This window comes from Sardina pilchardus, chromosome 9 (genome assembly GCF_963854185.1).
Source record: "Sardina pilchardus chromosome 9, fSarPil1.1, whole genome shotgun sequence".
In the NCBI taxonomy this organism is placed as follows: Eukaryota; Metazoa; Chordata; class Actinopteri; order Clupeiformes; family Clupeidae; genus Sardina; species Sardina pilchardus.
In genome coordinates, this window is record NC_085002.1 from 15,086,656 (window position 1) to 15,106,024 (window position 19,369).

A 19,369-nucleotide genomic window follows, 5' to 3' on the forward strand; every position below is an offset into this window, starting at 1 on the left:
TATTAGTCACTGGGTGGAGTAGTTCTGCTCTAATACCTCTGATAACACGACGCCGAGGACACCTACTAACTGTATTATATGGTGGAAACATAACTTTCATTCTGTGCCAAAAGTACTAATAAATGTATCCAACGCAATTGAACATTACATGATTATTTATTTACACATTTACAGTAAGAGACAACTACGGAATCTGAAATTGACCATTTCCAAATAACACGATTTTCTCTTTCTTCATACTTTCATCAGTTAATGTAAAAGTTGACGGACAAATTGTAACGAAACAATGTGCAACACCCCAAGTATCCAGTTATTTGATTAGAGCACCACCCTAGAGCTTCGTGGATGGGATTAACTAAATAACAGCATACTTTATAAAAAATGATAAAACATTTTAGTGCAAGTCAACCCTCAACCTTTACATTCTTATAGAGCTAAGAGATTAGATTATGTTTTCTAGGAAACAAGAATGTAGCAGGAAGGATGTATTGACAATCTTTTGTCACCCCATGGTTTGGAATAATTATATGATCTGTACTTCCACGTGTGTAGTGTTTAATTTCATTTTCTATTCCGAGTCCCATATTTGAACTGCAATCACTCCATAAATAGATAAACAACCCGACAGCTAAATTGTCACAGGAAGTAAAAAAAAATGGATTGGCCTTTAAACTGAACCAAAGGCTCAACGATGAAGGGAACAGCTTGTCTTGTAATAACCTCTCTTTTACAGTGAATGCACTTAAAGCCTGTTATGCCTGGATTTCAGTGTCTTTCGAGTCTATTTTTGATTTTTCAGCAGCTCGTCGATCTGGGTTTTGTACATGTTCTTCACATCCTCCAGGTCCAGACGCAATTCTTCAGCCTCTTCTGCCTTCTCACCGTACATCTGCAAAATGGTGTTGTGCCTCTGCTCTAGATCCTAGAGAGAGAAGGGAAATGAAGATTGAGTATTCATAATCTGACGTACACTTCACGTTCATGTTTACTAATTTAGCAGAGGCTTTTATCCAAAGCAACTTAATACAAAAGGAGGAATACCATTCAAGCAACAGTGCATAGGAGACCTCAGGTAGTTAGATCTGAAGTAGATTGCTATTGTTACTGGAACTGATCACAAAGCCTAGATAAAATGTCTCCTTCCAGAAAAACAGGTCTGAACCATAACTGCAACGATGAAACAACGTAGGGGGAACGACAAAGACCATGGCAGCGCCTTCCAACATCTGTAGTGCTCACCTTGAGATGAATCCGTAACCTGGGAATCTCTGTCACTTTCTCGTCTAACTCATCGTTCTGATTGGTCAGCCGGACCAGCTCCTCTGCCATCACAGCACGGCTCCTCTCAAGACTGGCTATCTCCAACTGGACACACAGCACAGAGAGAGAGAGAGAGAGAGAGAGAGAGAGAGAGAGAGAGAAAAGATAGACAGCCGAGAAAGATACAGATAAAGACAAAGAAAAGGCAAATATAACTTAATAACTCAGAACAACACTGTAATAGGATTTTAAATAGGCAAACAACATCAAAAACCTTGGATTCCCTGGCCTGCATGTGTGTGTGTGTGTGTGTAAGCGTGTATTACCTGAAGCTGTGCAATCTCGCCTTCTCTGAGTTTGAGCTGTGACTGCAGGTTCTCCATGATGCTGGAGCCTCCTCCGAGTCGAGCCACTTCATACAGGTTGCTCCCGCTGATGGACATGGAACCAAAGGAGTGGTCCAGAGTGTCCTCCTGCTGGACACACCACAAACCAGCACATTAACAACATAGAGACAAGCTACTGCTTCACCTGGCCCAGTTCAGGCAGTGTAATAGTACCTTCTGATCTTTCTTCACACTACTGGGAGCATATTGTTGGGCTTTTCAGTACATTTAGCACAGTATTACTGCTTTGAAGGTGTTTATATCTGTGACACAACAAACAAACAAACAAACACCCTCAGACCAAATGTAATGATCACACAAGTCCAGCTGAGGGAATCAGGCAGGGAGATGGAGACATATGAGACATATTCTCTTCAGACAAACTTCAGTGTCTGTTTAGAGGACCACTAAGAGCCAGGGGGAAAACATCTAACCAGCCACCATATTTCTGAACCCTTAATATCAGAACAGAGCATCATAATACAAATGCGGTTCTCATTAAAAAAAAAAAAGAAAAGAAATTAAACCACTACAGCACATGATTTCTCCTGGGAAACAAAAAGAGCCCCTGAATCTCTGGCCTTCACTAAATGCAGGTATGCATTTGTTACGATGACACTGGTCCATTTTACAGGTGCCAGATAATCACGTGGAGTTGTGAGATGATCATGTCCATTGTAGATATGAGTATTTACAGCTCTGTCTAAATCAGTTCACTTATGGGTCTTAAAGTAGTATGAACCAGATATAGTTATTTCGTCTATGTGCAGTAGCTCCTGCGTTTTTCAGTCATTTGTGTTTCTGGTTTGCATCAGTAGTCTGTGGCGCAGACAGTTTACATATTACAAGTCTCTCACTTGCAAGCGAAGAACTCACACACAAACGAGGAGCCTATTGACGCACAAACTCCAAACTCAGGTCACTTTCTCTCTGAGTGACCAGCAGAACAGGGTCAGTAGTACTGTACCTGAGCCAGCAACGAGGAGTGGAGGCCGGCGTGGTCCGGCCCGCTGATGGAGCTGGAGCGGGACAACGACGGGGACGATGCCGGAGGCTCGCTCACAGACATCACCATGGCCTTCCTCTCCTGAGGGACACAGCACATCACAAAACAAAACATTGGCATTTGCATTTACCCATTTAGTTGACACGTTTATGAAGCAACTTAAAAGTGAGGACTTAACATTCAAGGCGCAGTGCAGTACGAGGCCTTAAAGGAACATTATGGTACCTCGCACTTACCAACATGCTACAGTGCAATATAGCATGGTACTCAAGTTCAGCAGGGCTCTGGATCGTTAAAGGGATATCTCATGTCTAGTTTAGATATTCTTTATTGATTCCTTATGGGATGGTTTCTTTAATTGAAGGTCTTGCTGATGCTAGACCTCAGTCATATACAATAGGATGATATCCAAAGTTCCATAAGATTGCTTAGCCTTTGTTATTGAGTAAATACACATGATTAGCAGGAACAAAGGGTTTCCATACAGGGTTTCCTCCCTTTCTTCAACCTCAAATTCAAAGACTCTTCAGAGAATTTTCCTGGCCCCTTTCCCCACAAATGTGTGCTTCCCCCCCAAGGATCCACCACGGCATGTTTTAAAACACAGATCAAGGTCAATTTCACCAGCATGACAACTGAGACGGAATTACTGGAATGCTATGCATTCTTGCACATCGGTAGTTCAGTAAGAGAACCCCATTGTGACCACAGCATTGGTGGTGCCCTGCATCATTTGACCTACAGTACCCACCCATGTTCAAGTACAATAAAGCCACCACTACATGCAGGCAGCTGTACTGTACAAAATGAGCACCAAGATGTACACAGTGAGCTGTCAGAATGAGGGCGATGCAACACAAATGTCCAGGACAATATATCTATAGATTATTTCAATTTCCAGGTGTTTCCATGACAGGAAAGCTACCGGTAGTCACTAGCATACCAGGATTTCCAGGTTTTCCAGGATGCATGGGGACCCTGTCATAATATTTACCCAGGGTTCAGCAGAATTGCCTTTCATGACAAAGGCAAACATTGTTCAGCATGGGCACTGGCTCAAATCCTTCAGGACTGGTGGAAAAACACCAGCGCACGTGGTGTACAGTAAACACACAGGGCCCACTGACCTTCTCCTTGAGGGCCTCCTGCGCAAGGTAGCATTTCTTCTTCTCCTGCTCAACCTTCATCTTCTCCATCTCCAGCTGATTGGTCATTAGCAACTAGGAGAGAGCGAGATAGACAGTCTTGTCAGGTGTAAAACTGGAGCGAAGATGAGATATGCAGACTGTTGAACGAATGTTGATGACAAATTGCTGAAGGAACAGAGTGTGAGTTGTGGCCGAGCAGGCTGGTGAGGGGTCAGGCAGTGGGAAGGAGTGGTCAGTGGGTAACAGATCCTACCTTCTCTTTCTTGGCCTCTTCCAGAGCCCGCGAGTGCTCTCCCCTCAGATTCTCCAACTCCACATGCTCCCTGAACAAGGAGACCAATGCATGAGTGCACCGTAACTAAAACACCCACACACACACATACCAAACTCACACTCTCTCACACACACACACACACACACACACACACACACACACACACACACACACACACACACACACACACACACACACACACACACACACACACACACACACACACACACACACACACACACACACACACACACTCCTACAAGTCATAGCACAGCACAAAAATGAAAAAATAAACAAACACGTCCGAACACAGCACACAGGTGTATCCTCACTCAGCTATTTCACAGCCAGGAGGAGAACCTGCAGGAGGTCACTGGACGTGGGCCAGAGTAAACAGGGCAACACAAAGCTCTGCTCTTTCATTAGGTAAACAGCAGGGGCACGTTCCAGATACCTGTCAGGTAACAGACAGGTACACAGAGCCACAGAGCCCTCGATAATTGCCCTCCAGGCACGACTCCGCCTCCTCACCTGCTGATGTCGTCCTCTAGCCTCTCCCTCCGGCTCTTCTCCGCCTCCAGGAGGCCCTGTAGACGGCCCTTCTCCTGACGCAGGAGGGAACTCTGGGACTCCAGCGAGGCCACTTGAGCTCTGAGGCCATGCAGCTCGTCCGTCGCGGCACGTTCCTTCTCCACTGCTACGGCGAGCTGAGCCTCTGCGTCCACTAAACAGCCCAATACAGAAATATGGTCAGTCGTAACATCCTGTGCCAGACACACAAGAGGCTGATTCTAATAGACAATATACGTACAACTATTTATATTGGTCCAGACAGTTTTGAGCACAGAGCACTTAAAATAATGGACGATTAACAGCACTATCTCAAAAACGTTTATTACCTACAATGAGTAAACAATGTACGATGGTGACACGGATACCAACCTACCACTTCATCTCACTTCATAGTATCCCCAGAGGGTGAAAATGTTTCTTAAGCGTGTATGCAAATAGGGGTGGTGAGCAAAGGATTCCATTCCTACCCAGCCTATCAGAGATGCTCTTCTCCAGCTTCTCCCACGATTCCGTTTGGCCGCCAAGCGAGGCCTGCAGGTTTTCAATCTGACGAAGGAGGGGCCGCGTGGCTGAGGTGACACTCTGACTCAGTTCCTGGTTCCTGGTCTCGGCTGCTTGCAGTCTCTGCAATGGTTCACCGTAAAGAAAAGTGTGATTTTCTGTTCTTTGGAATCAACAAGGGACTTCAGACAGACATTCAATCAGCACAGGCATTTCTGAACCTGTAGTGTACGCAACATTTTCACCACGACAACCACAGCCTACTAGAAAAACAACTGGAGGACGTTCCTTCATCTAACATTCCTTCATCTAGAACAGTGGTTCTCGAACTGTGGTACAGGTACCACTGGTTTACGCAGACTCTCTGTTGTGGCACTCTATGAGTCTCCAAGATATATACATAATGAAAAATAGTTAAATTGAAACTATCTTTTATCTATCTTGAAAAGAACAACAATGCAAAACAGTATGAATAATGTAAATATTTACAGTAAATTGGCCTACGCTACCGTATTTTAACGCTAGTAATAAAATTGGTTCTTGGAGAGTCAACACGAATACCGTTCATGGGTGTGTTTGCCAAGAGTGCCCTTCTGTGGTTACATCATGGAGAGACTACCAAAGTAAACAACTCAACTCTTTCTCTTAGGGCATCACGGTGGTTGCTTAACGACTCTTCAGCAGACACAACACCACTATCACATTACTTATTACATACAGTATAACACTTTATATAGACGCAGCCCTGCATGGCTGACGGAAGGGCGATGCCTAAGAGTGCCCTACCTGCTGCAGCTCGCTGATCTCCTCCCTGAGGTAGTCCTCCTTCCTGGCCTGCTGCTGCTCAGCTCTCTGCAGCGCCAGCCGCAGATCTGCCACCTGACGGGGGTTCAAAACAAAAGAACAATGTAGGAGAGCAGAGCCAGTCTCTCTGACAGCTGCCGTAATTTTCCGACTATTAGTCGCGGCTTGTACATTGATTTTGCAAAATCTCTTAGGCTATGAGGTTAATACACGGGGGCCGTTAATATGGCATTAATATGGTTTTGCTTCTTTTAACTTGCATAAAACACTGCCCAACGGCTTATACACAATGTGGCTAATACACAGGAAATTACTGTAAATACAGAGAGCCATGGAGGAGAGGAGAGGAGAGGGTAGGGTAGGGTGGGGTGGGGTGGGGTGGGGTGGAGAGGAGAGGAGAGGAGAGGAGAGGAGAAGGAGGAGGGGGGGTAAGAGGAGAGGAGAGGAGAGGAGAGGAGAGGAGAGGAGAAGGAGGAGGGGGGGTAAGAGGAGAGGAGAGGAGAGGAGAGGAGAGGAGAAGGAGGAGGGGGGGTAAGAGGAGAGGAGAGGAGAGGAGAGGAGTAGACCCACCTGGTTGGCCAGGGCCTCCTGCTGCATGCGGGCCTCCTCGGTGGCGCGCTCCAGTGCGCGCTCCAGCTCCTCTCTGGCCTGCTCCTGGTGGCTGAGCGCCAGCTCCTGGGCCACGCTGTCCTTGGAGGCGTTGGCCTTGTGCAGCTCTGCAAGCTCCCTATACACCAGCAGCAGTGGAAAGCAAAGACATGGATCATGTTCATGCAAATCTACTACCATCATCTAACCAAATGTACATGTGTAGACATATAATGACCGTCATCATGGATTATCTCAATAGACAGTGAGTGAAAAACAGTTCATGAGAAGGTACTACTGTTGGTAACAGCTGCCTTTTCCTCAAAAAAAGTAAAAAAAAAAAAAAAAAAAAAGGAGAATAGCTGGAACGGCTGAACCGTCTGCTCCCTTCAAATAAAGTTTTCTCTGCAAAGACTTTGTCCAGGGAAACCTTTCAGTGTGTGAACCACTCCAGCTTTTCTCTTGTCACCCTTGTCAACATTGCATTGCATCTGGTTACAGCGCACTACATAGTCATGACCGTCGTACTTGTAGGAGTTGTCCAGCGCTGCCTGGAGACTGCGGTTCTTCTCCAGGAACTCCTCCAGTTCGCTCTGCACCTGGGTGGACTCGCGCTCCTGCCGCTCCACCACCACGTTCAGCTTCTTGATGTTCTCCCTGTGCTGCTTCTCTACCTCTTCTTTGCCGTCTAGAACCTGCAAACGCACAGCCGATTCAAACACCAACACAGCTGAACACGCTCAAAGTTTCAAAACCTATGTCGGTAACATTCAAGCTGAACCTGACAAAAGCAACGGTCTGTTTTAGATCCATATTGACACCTACGTCTTTGTTTTACTTTTCAAGTTACAGGAGGAGGTGTAAAGCATTTGGCCTACATACTTCAAATTTTGACCACCTAAAAGTGTGCCGAGTGACTTGGGATTAAGCGAGGACCAAATCCCCTCTCACCAACCTGTTGTAGGTGTTTAAGTTCCTCTTCCTGCTCCTTCAGTTGCTTGGTCTGTTTAGTGATTTTCAAGTCACTGTCCTTCTCCTTCACACGCAGCTTCTTGATGATGTTGCAATGCTGCAACTGCTGCTTCGACAACTTCTCACCTGAAAGTAGTTCCAGAGATCTCAGTATTTGCAGCCCTACTGCAAAGTGTTAACAGCCAGAAAAGAAGTCTTTGAAATAAAAGCGACAGCAGAGATGAGTGAACCCTTACCTTCCTCCAGAAGGCCTCTGATCTGTTCTTCCTTGTCTCTGATCAGTTCCAGGGTCTCATTGGAGTTGAACCTGGACGCCAGCTCCTCTCTTAGGCCTTTTATTTCCTACAGTGACAAAGTGAACAATACAGTTCGCCACAATGCACAGACCGGTGTCTGAACTCACTAGGAATAATAATCTATTCATTAGCTGATTATAAATCTATTATTAATGAATACCTTCTTGGCAATGTCTCTCTCTTTACAGGCCAGCTGGGCTTTCCTCTCAGCTTCAGCAATGCGGTGTGTGAATTCATCTTGAAGAGATTGGACAGTAGTTGTTTCCTCCCGTAAGCCGATTATCTCACTGGAAGACAATAAATATGCCACTCAGCATGCAGTGGGGAAATCATATAGTACAAACACTACAAACACCATCGGTTATTTTGGCCATGCACTGGGACGAAATAGTGTTTTTAAGAATTGTCTGTACTTACTCTTTAAGGTTGTCACAATCCTCTTCCAGTCTGGCCTTGTCTTTACTGACTGACAACAGCTGTGTCTCCCTTGTTTCAAGTCTGCTTGTGAGGTCGTCAATGATCTGAAAACATCAGACTTCTATTAGCAACTAAATAACACCAAAAATACCTGTCTCCCTGACCAGGAAGCACACAATTCGGATGGATTCAGAAACCTAAAATCACAAAACTAGTACTCCACGTGATTAAAGTGGACCAAAGCATTTCATTTCAGACTCCTAATTGGAACTCTCCCCCTACCTTCTGCAGCTCCAGGATCTGAGAGGTGGAGGCTCCTCTCATCTCCTCCGTGATGGGCGGCGTCCTGGGCTCACTAGCGTCCATGCTCAGGCCCGACAGCGTGACGTCGGACTCCGGCTCCTCCTCAGGCTGCTCGCAGTTCACCGGCGTGGCACTGCGGGCGCTCTCCTCCATCTCGCTCTCCATCTCCGTCTCCGCCTCGTCCAGGGACTGCTCGGTCATCGTTTCGTCGTGCCTGCGCTCCTCTCCCTCGTCTTCCTCCTCTCCGTCCTCCTTCTTCGGCGCCGGGACCAGGAGGGAGGCGGGGGGCGTGTGCGACGACGGCGACGTGACCGAGGCCAGCGTGCGGCCGCCCGGGAGCTCGTCGTCCGAGTTCACCTCGCTGACGCTGCGGCTGTCCAGCGACTGCACGCTGAAGGAGTCGATGCGCTCGAAGGCGTCCGACGACGAGCCGCAGCTCTCCGTCAGCTTGGGGTAGTCCTCCCCGAGGCGCGGGTAGTCGGCGCAGGCCGACGCGCTCAGCAGCTGGAAGGAGCCCTGCATGAGGTGCAGGCCCGCTTTGGCCTCCGCCGTCTCCTGGCGCGAGCTGGCCGAGCTCTCGCTCAGCACGCTCTCGTGGTCCAGCACCTCGATGTCGCTGGTGGTGGACGTGCCCGACGAGAAAGCGCTGACCGGCGGCGACGGGGTGTCACTCTGCCGGTCCTCCCCCTTGGCGTCTTTAGACTCCAGTAAGATCTCCTTAGGGGGCGCTAGTGAGGCTTTAGAGGGGCTCTTGGGCTCTGGGGCTTCGGGCGACTCCAGGTGATCCACGGCCAGCTCGGACTCAGGGCTGCTCTGAGGCTCGTCTGGTGCCGCTTCGCTTGCTGCCACCTCTGTATTGTCAAGCACTGTCTGGTCTTCGCTGGTAGGTGTTTGCTCTGGCACAGTCAAATCGACAGAGACGGCTGGTTCCAGCTCCAGCAAAACCACATCGGGGCCCGCGGATGAACTTCTAGGCTCTGCATAAACCGACTCATTGTCCAAGTCAACGTCCATGTCCACCTCGGCATATCCCTCACTGTCCTGCTGATCCTCTGCGGCTTCGCCTTGCTGTGGGGAGTCCACTTCGTCAGTGTCTTCCTTTTCCGTCTCCTCCTGTGGTCCTCCTCGGCTCGATTTAATTGGAGGGACGGACACCACCTGTGAGCTCATGACAGTCGGCAGATCTCCTGAAGAGAGGAAGGCACTGAAGAACGTCTCCGTCTCGTCCACCACCGTGCGAGTCACCGGGGTGGTGATGGCCTCGGATGAGGGAGGGGAAGTCTTGGTGCATTCCTCAACGGGGGTGTCCCACTGGTTCATCCCCCACCCTCCCGCTGAGACAGGTTTGCCAGGTAAATCTGAAATGAAAAGCAGCCAAGTATATCAAACAAGGAGGGGGTTGAGTCAAGTTTGTAAGTGTTCTAATCACTGGGTCGAATCTCTCCAGGAAGTCTACTGAAATCAATGTGTAATCCAAATTAGACTAAAAATAGCCTATCATCATTACCAACTAACAGGAAGTCGGTATCTAAAAACAATGTTGCAATATTGACACTTACAACACGAACAGCAGAATTAAAAACGTTATGCTAATCTTAACATTAATTATCACTCGGAAGTGTCAAAGAACAGGTGCAGGACATGCTATTTAAAATCAGCTGGCCAGGCCCGACAGCCAGCTAGCTGCCACGAATGATAATAAGGAAAAGACTACTGGAGTTTTGCGATGAATATGACATTACCAAACTTACCATCATACGTAGCGACGACCGTATCACCCCATGGATCGTCTTCTTTAATGTCCAACACACGATCGATAGACTTCTGTGCTGTTGTCAGCGCCTGTTTAGCAAAACTGGACAGCTGCGACGCGTTAAACCAACTCATGATGAAAGCTAACCGACTTCTATCTCGCTAGCTTACTTGGCGTTCATCGGACAGCTAAGGCTAGGCCACATTAAATATATTCAGTTGCGGCAACAGCAAATAGTCGGATAGTCAATTGTCGATGTCAAAATTACAACATTAAACTATTTGCTAAGCGTGCATTAACAGGCTGGCTAGGCCTTTGACGTCCAGTTGCTAGTCATCTAGCTAACTAGCTACCCATGGAAGACTGTATACCGCGATCATTGCCGTCAAAAAACAATCCATCTTTTAACTTAAATGTAACACTTTTGATAACATTTGCTGTTTCAGATGATGGCTTGGTCTTCGTATCATGACATGGCTGAGCTCACGTAGTCGAACTACAATTTTGGTCCTTCACCAACTAGCTACATCGTTTGTTTTGATACTTTCCTCCACCTCTGAAGCTAGCTTCTACTTCCTTTCCACGTAGCATCAAGCGAGCCTTCACGTGACGTCATGTGTGACCCATTTGTAAATCGGGAAAATGCCCAAATAAATTACATAGCGTTTGAATAGACTAGCGTTAAACACAGACACCAGAAAAACAACACAGTATGTCAAAAGATGACATTTTAATTCCTACAAATGTTTTTCTTCTTTCTGCTGGTTGTTCCTTGTCCACATAAAGAAGCATTCAACTACAAAGGATGCCACACACCAAACATTTACAATAAATAGAAATCTTGCACAAAACAGAAAAAAAACCAACATAAAAACACAAATGAGTTCTCCTGTGTCATCCCAGTGCAGATGCTGCAGTGCATTCAAAAGACTACTGTGTCGCAACACATATTTTTTACAAACAGTTCCAATGTGCAGTTACAAAGTCGCAGTTTCAATGTGGGTTCCTTTGGGATGTGCAATAATAACAAAATGCTGTTTACACATCTCAAAACTGACGCATTTACATAATTGCATTCAAACACACTTTTACCATGTTATCAGTATTTGTTGTCCTTGGATCTGTGCTCCACATTGCAATTTAGGGAGACTATATATTACAAGTCAACTCTATGGATGGCCAGTTTATCCTATGAGGTGAGGTGCAGTTTGAAAAGCACTGTCTGTGGTGTGGTCACATCAGCTACGGCCAGTTCTTGTCCATCTGATAATCCAAGTTCTAGAATCATCAAAATAAAGTCATCGTCATCACCACTGTATAAATATCATAACATAAACCAAAAGCAGTGAGAGGGCATTTGGATAAAACACTGCATGCAAACCAGGTATGACATATATATATCACCTTTAATGGTTTTGCTGAGATTTGGACGCGTTCTCTCTTCAATGGAGGCAACCGTCTGAGGGGGAAAACAATAAACATGCATCATCCATCAGATTCATTAATGGGGCCGTCAGCGATTGCACGTGATTTCAAGCCCATAACATGTTTGGTCACATTCAGCAATCATCTCCTCACTGCCGCTAGCTGCCCATTCTGTGAGTACAGTGTAAATCAATCCCGGCTTCTGTAGGCAATGCAGGCCCTAAAATCTGGAAACAGACAAAGCATAACAGCTGCCTGCAACTCCATAGTATGTCAGTGTTTCCCATACATTGACTTATTTGTGGCGGCCCACCACAATATCAACACTGACCACCACACAATGATTTTATGTTGTACTACTTAAACTAGATGAACTCCTTTCATTGTAGAGCTATGCACCTTTCAGCCTCTCTGTTCCTCAACAAACATGCATGCACGTTTAAAGAATACATTAAACAAAATCCAGCAAGGATTGTTGTTGTTGACTGTTGTTGACGACTGGCTAAATCGCAATGAAATCCAGTTAGCATCATAAGTACGTTGCGCAAATTTGTTTAAAATTTGCGCACAAACACACTACCACCACAAATAGAATCAAATTATGTGGGAAACACTGTATGTCATTACAGAGGAAGCATTAATACTGTTTTACCTGTAAGTAAAGGGTTTTGTTCTTGCCCTCGACGGTGGCAGTGATTGCAGGGGACTTCATTTGTCTGTGAAGAGAAAAAGGTATGAAATACAGATGCATACCCATACATAGTAAATCAAACAGTTCTCATTTTTCTATTAAAGCATATACATGTATATACAGTTTTCTCAATGCAATGAGACTTCCTCTGTAGGTTTATGTGTCTCCCTTACCCTGGGGTTCTAATACTATATCAAACTCAGATAGTGTTTTAGTATGACTGTGGTGTGAATGTGGCTATGTGGTCCCTTAACCTGGGGTTCTGATATTATATCAAACTCAGATAGTGTTTTAGTATGACTGTGGTGTGAATGTGGCTATGTGGTGAGGCCGTTCCTGAGGACTTACAGTGAGGCACTCTCCGTCAGGTAGTTCAGCACTTCCTGCAGTTTAGCAGAGGAAGGGAACTGCAGGTCCTGAGGAACCTGGCTACAGGCAGAACAGTTTTCCTACAAAACAAAACACACATAAAGTTTAAGAATGAATGAGTTAACTAACTAACTAACTAATCAATAATGAGTAACAAACAAGGATAACCAACATGACCACTAAGAATCGGATAGGATCAGATCACTGACAATATTTGTTTGGGGAAGAGGAATGCGATAGACTGACCTTCCGCTCTGCCTCAAAGGTGTAGGTGTACAGCCCATCAACGTCGTTAAACACCAGATAATTGTTCAGAGGAATGTAGGCACTGTCAAGGTATGAAGCCATATGAACGATCAAGAAATATATGAACAGATATACAAGACTCACATCACCAATGCTTTATCAGAGAAGAGAAACCCACCTTGAGGCAATTTTGAATACTTCTGTTGCGCAAGATGCTGAGAAGTAGAACAAAATAAACATACTCTGTTTTAATATGTGTACTGTATGTTTACTTTACTTGTAAAAGATTAATAACATAACACAGTTAGAAATGTCAAGTTGTTGGAGGATACTGTTTAGGAGCATACCAGCAATAACAGCATTTGTAGAGGCAACAGCAGGGATGATCCTCTTCACAACACCTGCAATATGGATGTTGGAATATGAACATTTACAATAAATTCTTCTGACCGTCAATCTTAAAGAATCTTCTAAAATGTCTCAATGTTAATGTAAAATGTTTCAATTATAGCCCAGTACTGCAATGTATTACCACTAAATGAGTCCGTAACTCTATAAGACACAGTGCAGACATCTACCTTTGGTCAGAGATGAATACATCAACTCATGACAGTTGAACAAGACTTTGAATTTCTTTCTGACATTTTGAGTTTAAGACACTTTTTTTACCTCAAACTTTTGTAGGTCATTTCTCTGTGGAGATGGGCCTAAAATAAAATGCGCTATATAGTGAATGAAGAGGGTCACGGCTCACCTTGAGTGAGCCTATAGGTCACTCCTGTGATGCTGTATTCTGCCGCCCGCTCCAGAGACTTCTCAAACACCCACTGGATATGTTCAGGGTCATCTCCGTCCAGGGCAACGGCCTCTATGGGCACAACAAAAAATGACGGAGATGATGACAAAACTGTCAATACAGAAGTTACAGAACTAAAAGCTACATATATGGTTTGCTTTATATCCATGCGCCCCTTAGTTAAGCAATAAGCCCAGAGAGGCCGTGGTTTATACTGAATTTAGAACAGCTAAGGGAACAGCTAAGGGGTGTTGTTAGGCACGACGCGAAGCGAAGTGCCTAAAAGCCCCCTTAGCTGTTCTAAATTCAGTATAAACCACGGACTCGAGTGGCTTATTGCTTTTCTAAAATGGCTACTACGTTGATCAAGCAAGATTTCATGAAACAAAGGTACAGCAACGAAAAATGTATCTATTAATAGATAATCATTCTTCCGCCAAGAAATATATTCCCTCCATATGAATGGTTGGCCTGCAATAACGAGACGCAGCTACACTAACTTTTGTGCAAGTTGTGGTAGCGCATAGGTCAAGGTGTGTGGTTATGCTGGAATTTACAACGGCATAGAACGCGATTCAGCTAATCATAATCAAGGACCGGAACTATCCGTTTCAGAATGTAAACATATAACATTGATCCAAGCCACAACCCTTACAGTATGTTCCTTCTTCAATAATATAATACATGTGATATTGTTGACATGTTATATTGCTTGATATTCTGCGGATAGCTACCTCCAAAGGGCTTTTGCTTGGGCCATAGAAGAACACGGACATATTCCACACAATGTTCAGGTAACCTCGGCATTGAGGCAATCGTACACATGGGGAAGTTTATCTGATGGGAGACAATACAATACAATTAGTAAGATTGATTAACTGTCAAATAATGTAAAGAACAACTGCCGAAAAGAACAAGAACTAAGAAATGTGGATATTTTGCTTCATCACACCACACTGTAATTGTACTACCCACCTGTGGGGGATAGAGTTCCAGGGTGCAGTCAATGCAGGCGGTCATGCCGGGCAAGATGACCCTGGCATTTCCCTTAAAGCCTTCAGTCCCACCGTCAATGAAAGGGATGATGGAACTGGGGTCCAAAACGCCATCCTCGTAGACCAGCAGGGACATCTACAACACAGACAACCACTACACTGAGCCTTACATTATGGAGTACGTAAACACCTTGAGGTTGGTATAATACAGTACATGACATTATGTATGGTTAGAAGACATTATTTAAGAGCACACCAGCATTCCGTTCATCCATCTCCTGGCAATGATGGAGTCCAGACCACAAACGATTATGTGGAATTCTGTGAAAGATAACATAGGAAGGAATTTTACACACACATAAAAACTTCAAAGGCCAGCAATGTTGACAGTCAGGGAGAGAACATGTAAACTTACGCCGATAAAATGTCTCATCAAAGTCTTGAATCTTCTTGAAATGTCTGTGTAGTTTAGTTGTTAAGGATACTAGTAGCAATACAACTAATGGTAGCATACAAAGTATTTGATCATAATTGAATTGTGTTAAATAATGTAACAGAAATGACACTCAGGGAGTGCAGACCTCTGCTGAGGCTATGTATCTCTGGTGTATGCAAAATATAACCGTGATATATCGTGATAGTTTGAAAAAAGCTTTTTATATGTCAACACAAACACTATCTAAAAATAATCATAAGATGCACATCACCTTTTGGCAATCAGTTTAAGCAACTTTGAGCTTGAGAAAGGTGCTATACTAATAAAACATATTATTATCATTATTATTAGTCGTAGTAAAATGCTGTAGAATGGACCCATTCATTCCATGTTGTGAGAACACCTACACATCATTTCATAAACCCTGAAGTCAATGTTGGGTGAGACCGTAAAGAAATGCATTTCCTTGGTTGCAAGGATGAGTCTGGACACCATGGGACAAGATAATAAAAAGAGGGCACCTCAGACAGACACAACTTTTAGAATGTTCTAGGGCAAGGTCTCATGAGATTAACAACCAAAAAACTTCAGTAGTGAAAGCTGCATAACGTAAAAGATTAATAAAAGTGCACCTTAGCAATGCACACACCCCATTACAACACATACAAATTACACACTGACAATGACAAACTATTGCACACACCAAATTCACATTCAGTTCTGGGTGCACCGATCACTTCTACTGTTGAGCTACAGAGCAAAGGATACGGTACAACGCAACACCCAGGAACACGGCTGTTGATGAAATCCGCTGCTACGTCTGCCTTAGGTCTTCCCACGTCTTTAGGTCTAGGTTTTGGGGACAATGACAATGCATCATCATGTAAAAGCCAACCATTACACAAGTAATACATTAACATACTAAAAACATTGACTAAAAAAAAAAAAAATAGATGAGGAGGGAAAACTCACCTAAAGAGAAACTGTCGATTGAGGTTTGACACATCAATGGTATCCATATCCACGACATGTAAGTGCCGAAACCCTGACAAAGCCTAACGAATAATAAAAAGTATTTAAAGACAGAGGAATGTGACATGAATAGAAATAAGGTAAATTAAGTGCTATTCAACCTCAATTTCAATGATCCCAAGATAAATTCAAATATGATTTAAATGTAATTGTGCCATACCAGATCTTTGAGAAGTTCACACCCAAGTCCTCCAGCACCAATGACAAGAATTTTGCATGTTTCCAGCAAAAACTGAAGAGACTATTAATGGGGAAAAACAAACACACAAAAAAAACAAAATAAAACCTGGATAACAGTCTCAATCTGAAGACACAAAAAGTATTTGTATTTTCCAAACAAGCAACACTAATCATCTGACCAGCCATATCCAAATTTGAAACTATTTTAATATCAGTTTAAAATGTCAATGAGTGTACAAAACTACAATTATATCCAAAGGCCTTAAACAAATAGAGATTGTGTCACTTCAACATTGTGTCACTTCAACATACAGTACAAATAAAACAGGTCGGAAACATTGCATGGAAGGCCTCTGTTTAGACCACCTCATTACACTTATCATGGGTTGAGAATGAGTAATACTTACCTCTGAGCTCGGCTCAAAGTCAGGGTGTGTGAAGGGTCCGGGTCTCTCTAAGAACTTCTTGACATGATCCCAACGACCACCCCACTCACACTGGTCTCCGCTGCCCCCATTCACCACCATGCTGAAAGGAACACAGGGATTCAGCAAAACAGACACAGCTCCCATCCCCTGACATTTGATTTCAGAAGAAGCAGGGTCATAATACAACTGGCCTGTCAGAATGGTATCTACACGGGGCCCTACACTTCAGACAGGTAACAACACTGCTACTGAAATGTCCAAGTCACCGACAAAATAGACTTATTTCTGGGGACACTTTGTTAGCAAAGTGGCTCATGGTGCTTCGATTTCCTAGCTGACATTTCGTCGTTCATACGGCAAGCTTTACAAGCTTTCTTGTTAACAGGCTAACTAGCCCACAGCAACATTGCGGCAGATCTTGCCCGTCTGTAACGTAAATCGAAAAACATCTTTCGGTTTTCTGCACGCTCATATAACTTAATATCATCTGTAGGCTAGTTTGCCTAATGCTATAAAAAGACAAGCAACATCCACGTAAAAATTAACCCATAGTAAACTTAGCTAACCACAGCTAGCCGCTTAGCTATCTGTTGATAACGTTATCCCTGTTCTTCGAGACTTGCAGCAGTAGGCTGCTAGCAATTCATTACTAACTTCATAGTCAGCTCCTCTATTCTCCTTCTTTTCTTCTCCCTAAAAAGAGAGAATAAAAGAAGGTTCATACATGCTGTGCTATTGTTAAGTTACCATTACCAGTTGCTGAGATTCTCTGCACTGTTAAGGGTCTGGGATCATTTTCCTGAAATTAATGTTACACATCAGACTTACGGTTCATCTGGCTCCGCCATGTTTCATGTCTTGTTGTAGGACCAGAATGCTTTGCGAGAAAGGTTGCAGACCAATCAGTTGGGCATGCACCTGTGGCCGATGTTAATGGTGATATCGTCTCCGAAAATAAGTAGAATTTTTGGCTTTGAGTTGTATACCACATATATCATGCTGTTATTTTGGGACATATGAATTCTTACAATGAAATAGAACACACGCACGAACGCACACACACGCACACGCATGTGTGCCCTCTGTCGTTTCTTTTAGGTCTATGGTTGAGCCGCGGTGTGTAGCCTATTTTTTACAGTCTCTGGGTGTAGGCCTGCCAGCAGGTGGCACAATAGCGCTACTCCATGTCAGCGTATCGGCTCTGCTCCATGTGAAAGACAGCAAGGCGTGAATGTTCTAATTACTCCTCTTGGAAGCGATCAAAAGCGAAATCACCCCTCTGAATGCAATTAAGTTATAATTGCTTTTATTTTTGTCAATGAAATTAGATACCACTTCATTTAATGTCTCGACGACGCCTACAAGCACGTCAAGTTAGGCTATTTGGTTGAAGCCATCAATGTTTAATTGCCCCGTTTCACAAAAAATATAGGAATATAATAGGCCTAAATGTGAATGTGATTATGTAGTGTGGAGATGGACATTTCCTATTCCTGCAAAACGTAGGTTTTTAAATTATGATTATGATTATGATTATGATTATGATTATGATGATGATTATTATTATTATTATTATTATTATTATTATTATTATTAGCCTATTCCTTTATGAGGAATATGCCTCCTATGTGTCGAGGTTCCGTGGCGGCAATTAGTTAATGTGCATAGACATTGATTATTAATTATTCCCTGGACAGAGAAAAAGATAGGATGAAATATGTGTTTGCACAGTTTAATGAGCTTTTCATTGTGTAGGATTATCAGTGAAAGCTGTTGAGTTGGCTTGATCATTTCGGTGTGTCCTTCATGGATGATGGAATTAAATTTTGGCCTAATTTCTCTCTCTTGTCTGGACACACCTAATTGCTGTTTTGGGAGTTGTAGGCCTACTCAGGCTGTACAAGGACACATTTTATTCTGGACATATTTGTTATTCAATATTTATGCCATGATGATGAAAAAAGTTAATATGAAGCAGAGCCATCACAGCCTTTATACAGCTGTTTTCCTCTGTTTTGATTCTACTAGGCTATGCTTTCATCTGCATGTGAGGTTCTTCAAAATGTCAGTGGCCTCTTTTTATGATGATGACATTTATCAAAGCTTTCTTAATCCATCCCCAAGATCATTCTCAATGTCATATCTTTGTCTTTCAGGTGACTACCTCTTGTCATTCGTCATTTCGACACCTTACATTTAGCAAAAGAGGGCCCATTGTGACCAAAATGAGATTTGGCTTGGCAGAAATCTTCTTACGAGGTCAATTGTGCACGCGCTCATATGTGACTTTTGACTGCAAAGGTCTATTTCTACAACATGTACTGTACAACATGGTCGTCCAAAGATGTGCCCCAACTATCTACAGTATGTAACGCCACTCCGTCCTTTCGTCCTCCGCAGTGTTGTTGCAGTGTTACTGTACACTCTGCAAAATGCAAAATAATAATGGTAATGACGATGTGACACCATCATTACCCATGGAGGGCAGTC

The 19,369-nt window shown here is 43.9% G+C and overlaps 2 protein-coding genes across 6 annotated transcripts; both read right to left on the reverse strand.

Moving 5' to 3' along the window:
• Nucleotides 1–144: 144 nt before the first annotated feature.
• tmf1 (TATA element modulatory factor 1) lies at nt 145–10,848 on the reverse strand. 2 transcript variants are annotated; one of them, XM_062545900.1, is made up of 17 exons: nt 10,280–10,848; nt 8,508–9,886; nt 8,226–8,329; nt 7,969–8,095; nt 7,749–7,854; nt 7,496–7,638; nt 7,069–7,235; nt 6,523–6,679; nt 5,935–6,027; nt 5,115–5,271; nt 4,606–4,798; nt 4,054–4,123; nt 3,780–3,872; nt 2,614–2,733; nt 1,587–1,733; nt 1,240–1,365; nt 145–922 (listed from the first exon to the last, which is right to left on the reverse strand). In XM_062545900.1, the coding sequence occupies exons 1-17, from the start codon at nt 10,413–10,415 to the stop codon at nt 782–784; spliced, it is 3,459 nt and encodes a 1,152-aa protein (XP_062401884.1). In that variant the 5' UTR covers nt 10,416–10,848; the 3' UTR covers nt 145–781. The 2 variants fall into 2 exon arrangements, with proteins under 2 accessions (XP_062401884.1, XP_062401883.1); XM_062545899.1 differs by having other exon boundaries at nt 1,587–1,736.
• A 144-nt stretch (nt 10,849–10,992) lies between these two features.
• Nucleotides 10,993–17,785, reverse strand: uba3 (ubiquitin-like modifier activating enzyme 3). Of its 4 annotated transcripts, XM_062545902.1 has the most exons (18): nt 17,708–17,740; nt 17,534–17,572; nt 16,859–16,979; nt 16,432–16,512; nt 16,212–16,294; nt 16,008–16,088; nt 15,219–15,262; nt 15,060–15,124; nt 14,784–14,939; nt 14,543–14,645; nt 13,767–13,880; nt 13,360–13,413; nt 13,191–13,227; nt 13,013–13,094; nt 12,746–12,846; nt 12,359–12,422; nt 11,686–11,740; nt 10,993–11,559 (listed from the first exon to the last, which is right to left on the reverse strand). In XM_062545902.1, the coding sequence occupies exons 1-18, from the start codon at nt 17,725–17,727 to the stop codon at nt 11,471–11,473; spliced, it is 1,389 nt and encodes a 462-aa protein (XP_062401886.1). In that variant the 5' UTR covers nt 17,728–17,740; the 3' UTR covers nt 10,993–11,470. The 4 variants fall into 4 exon arrangements, with proteins under 4 accessions (XP_062401886.1, XP_062401887.1, XP_062401888.1 ...); XM_062545903.1 differs by lacking the exon at nt 17,534–17,572 and having other exon boundaries at nt 17,708–17,785; XM_062545904.1 differs by lacking the exon at nt 17,534–17,572 and having other exon boundaries at nt 17,633–17,708.
• Nucleotides 17,786–19,369: the final 1,584 nt, after the last annotated feature.

Coding starts and splice junctions, on each gene's coding strand:
- uba3 (XM_062545901.1), bottom strand. CDS start 17,601: ATGAACCTTCTTTTATTCTCTCTTTTTAGGGAGAAGAAAAGAAGGAGA. Junction 13,228..13,359: donor TACAAATGCTGTTATTGCTG/GTATGCTCCTAA, acceptor TCTACTTCTCAG/CATCTTGCGCAACAGAAGTA. Junction 12,847..13,012: donor CCTTTGAGGCAGAGCGGAAG/GTCAGTCTATCG, acceptor TTTGTTTTGTAG/GAAAACTGTTCTGCCTGTAG.
- tmf1 (XM_062545899.1), bottom strand. CDS start 10,415: ATGAGTTGGTTTAACGCGTCGCAGCTGTCCAGTTTTGCTAAACAGGCG. Junction 9,887..10,279: donor GGTCGTCGCTACGTATGATG/GTAAGTTTGGTA, acceptor TTTTCATTTCAG/ATTTACCTGGCAAACCTGTC. Junction 7,855..7,968: donor AGAGAGACATTGCCAAGAAG/GTATTCATTAAT, acceptor TTGTCACTGTAG/GAAATAAAAGGCCTAAGAGA.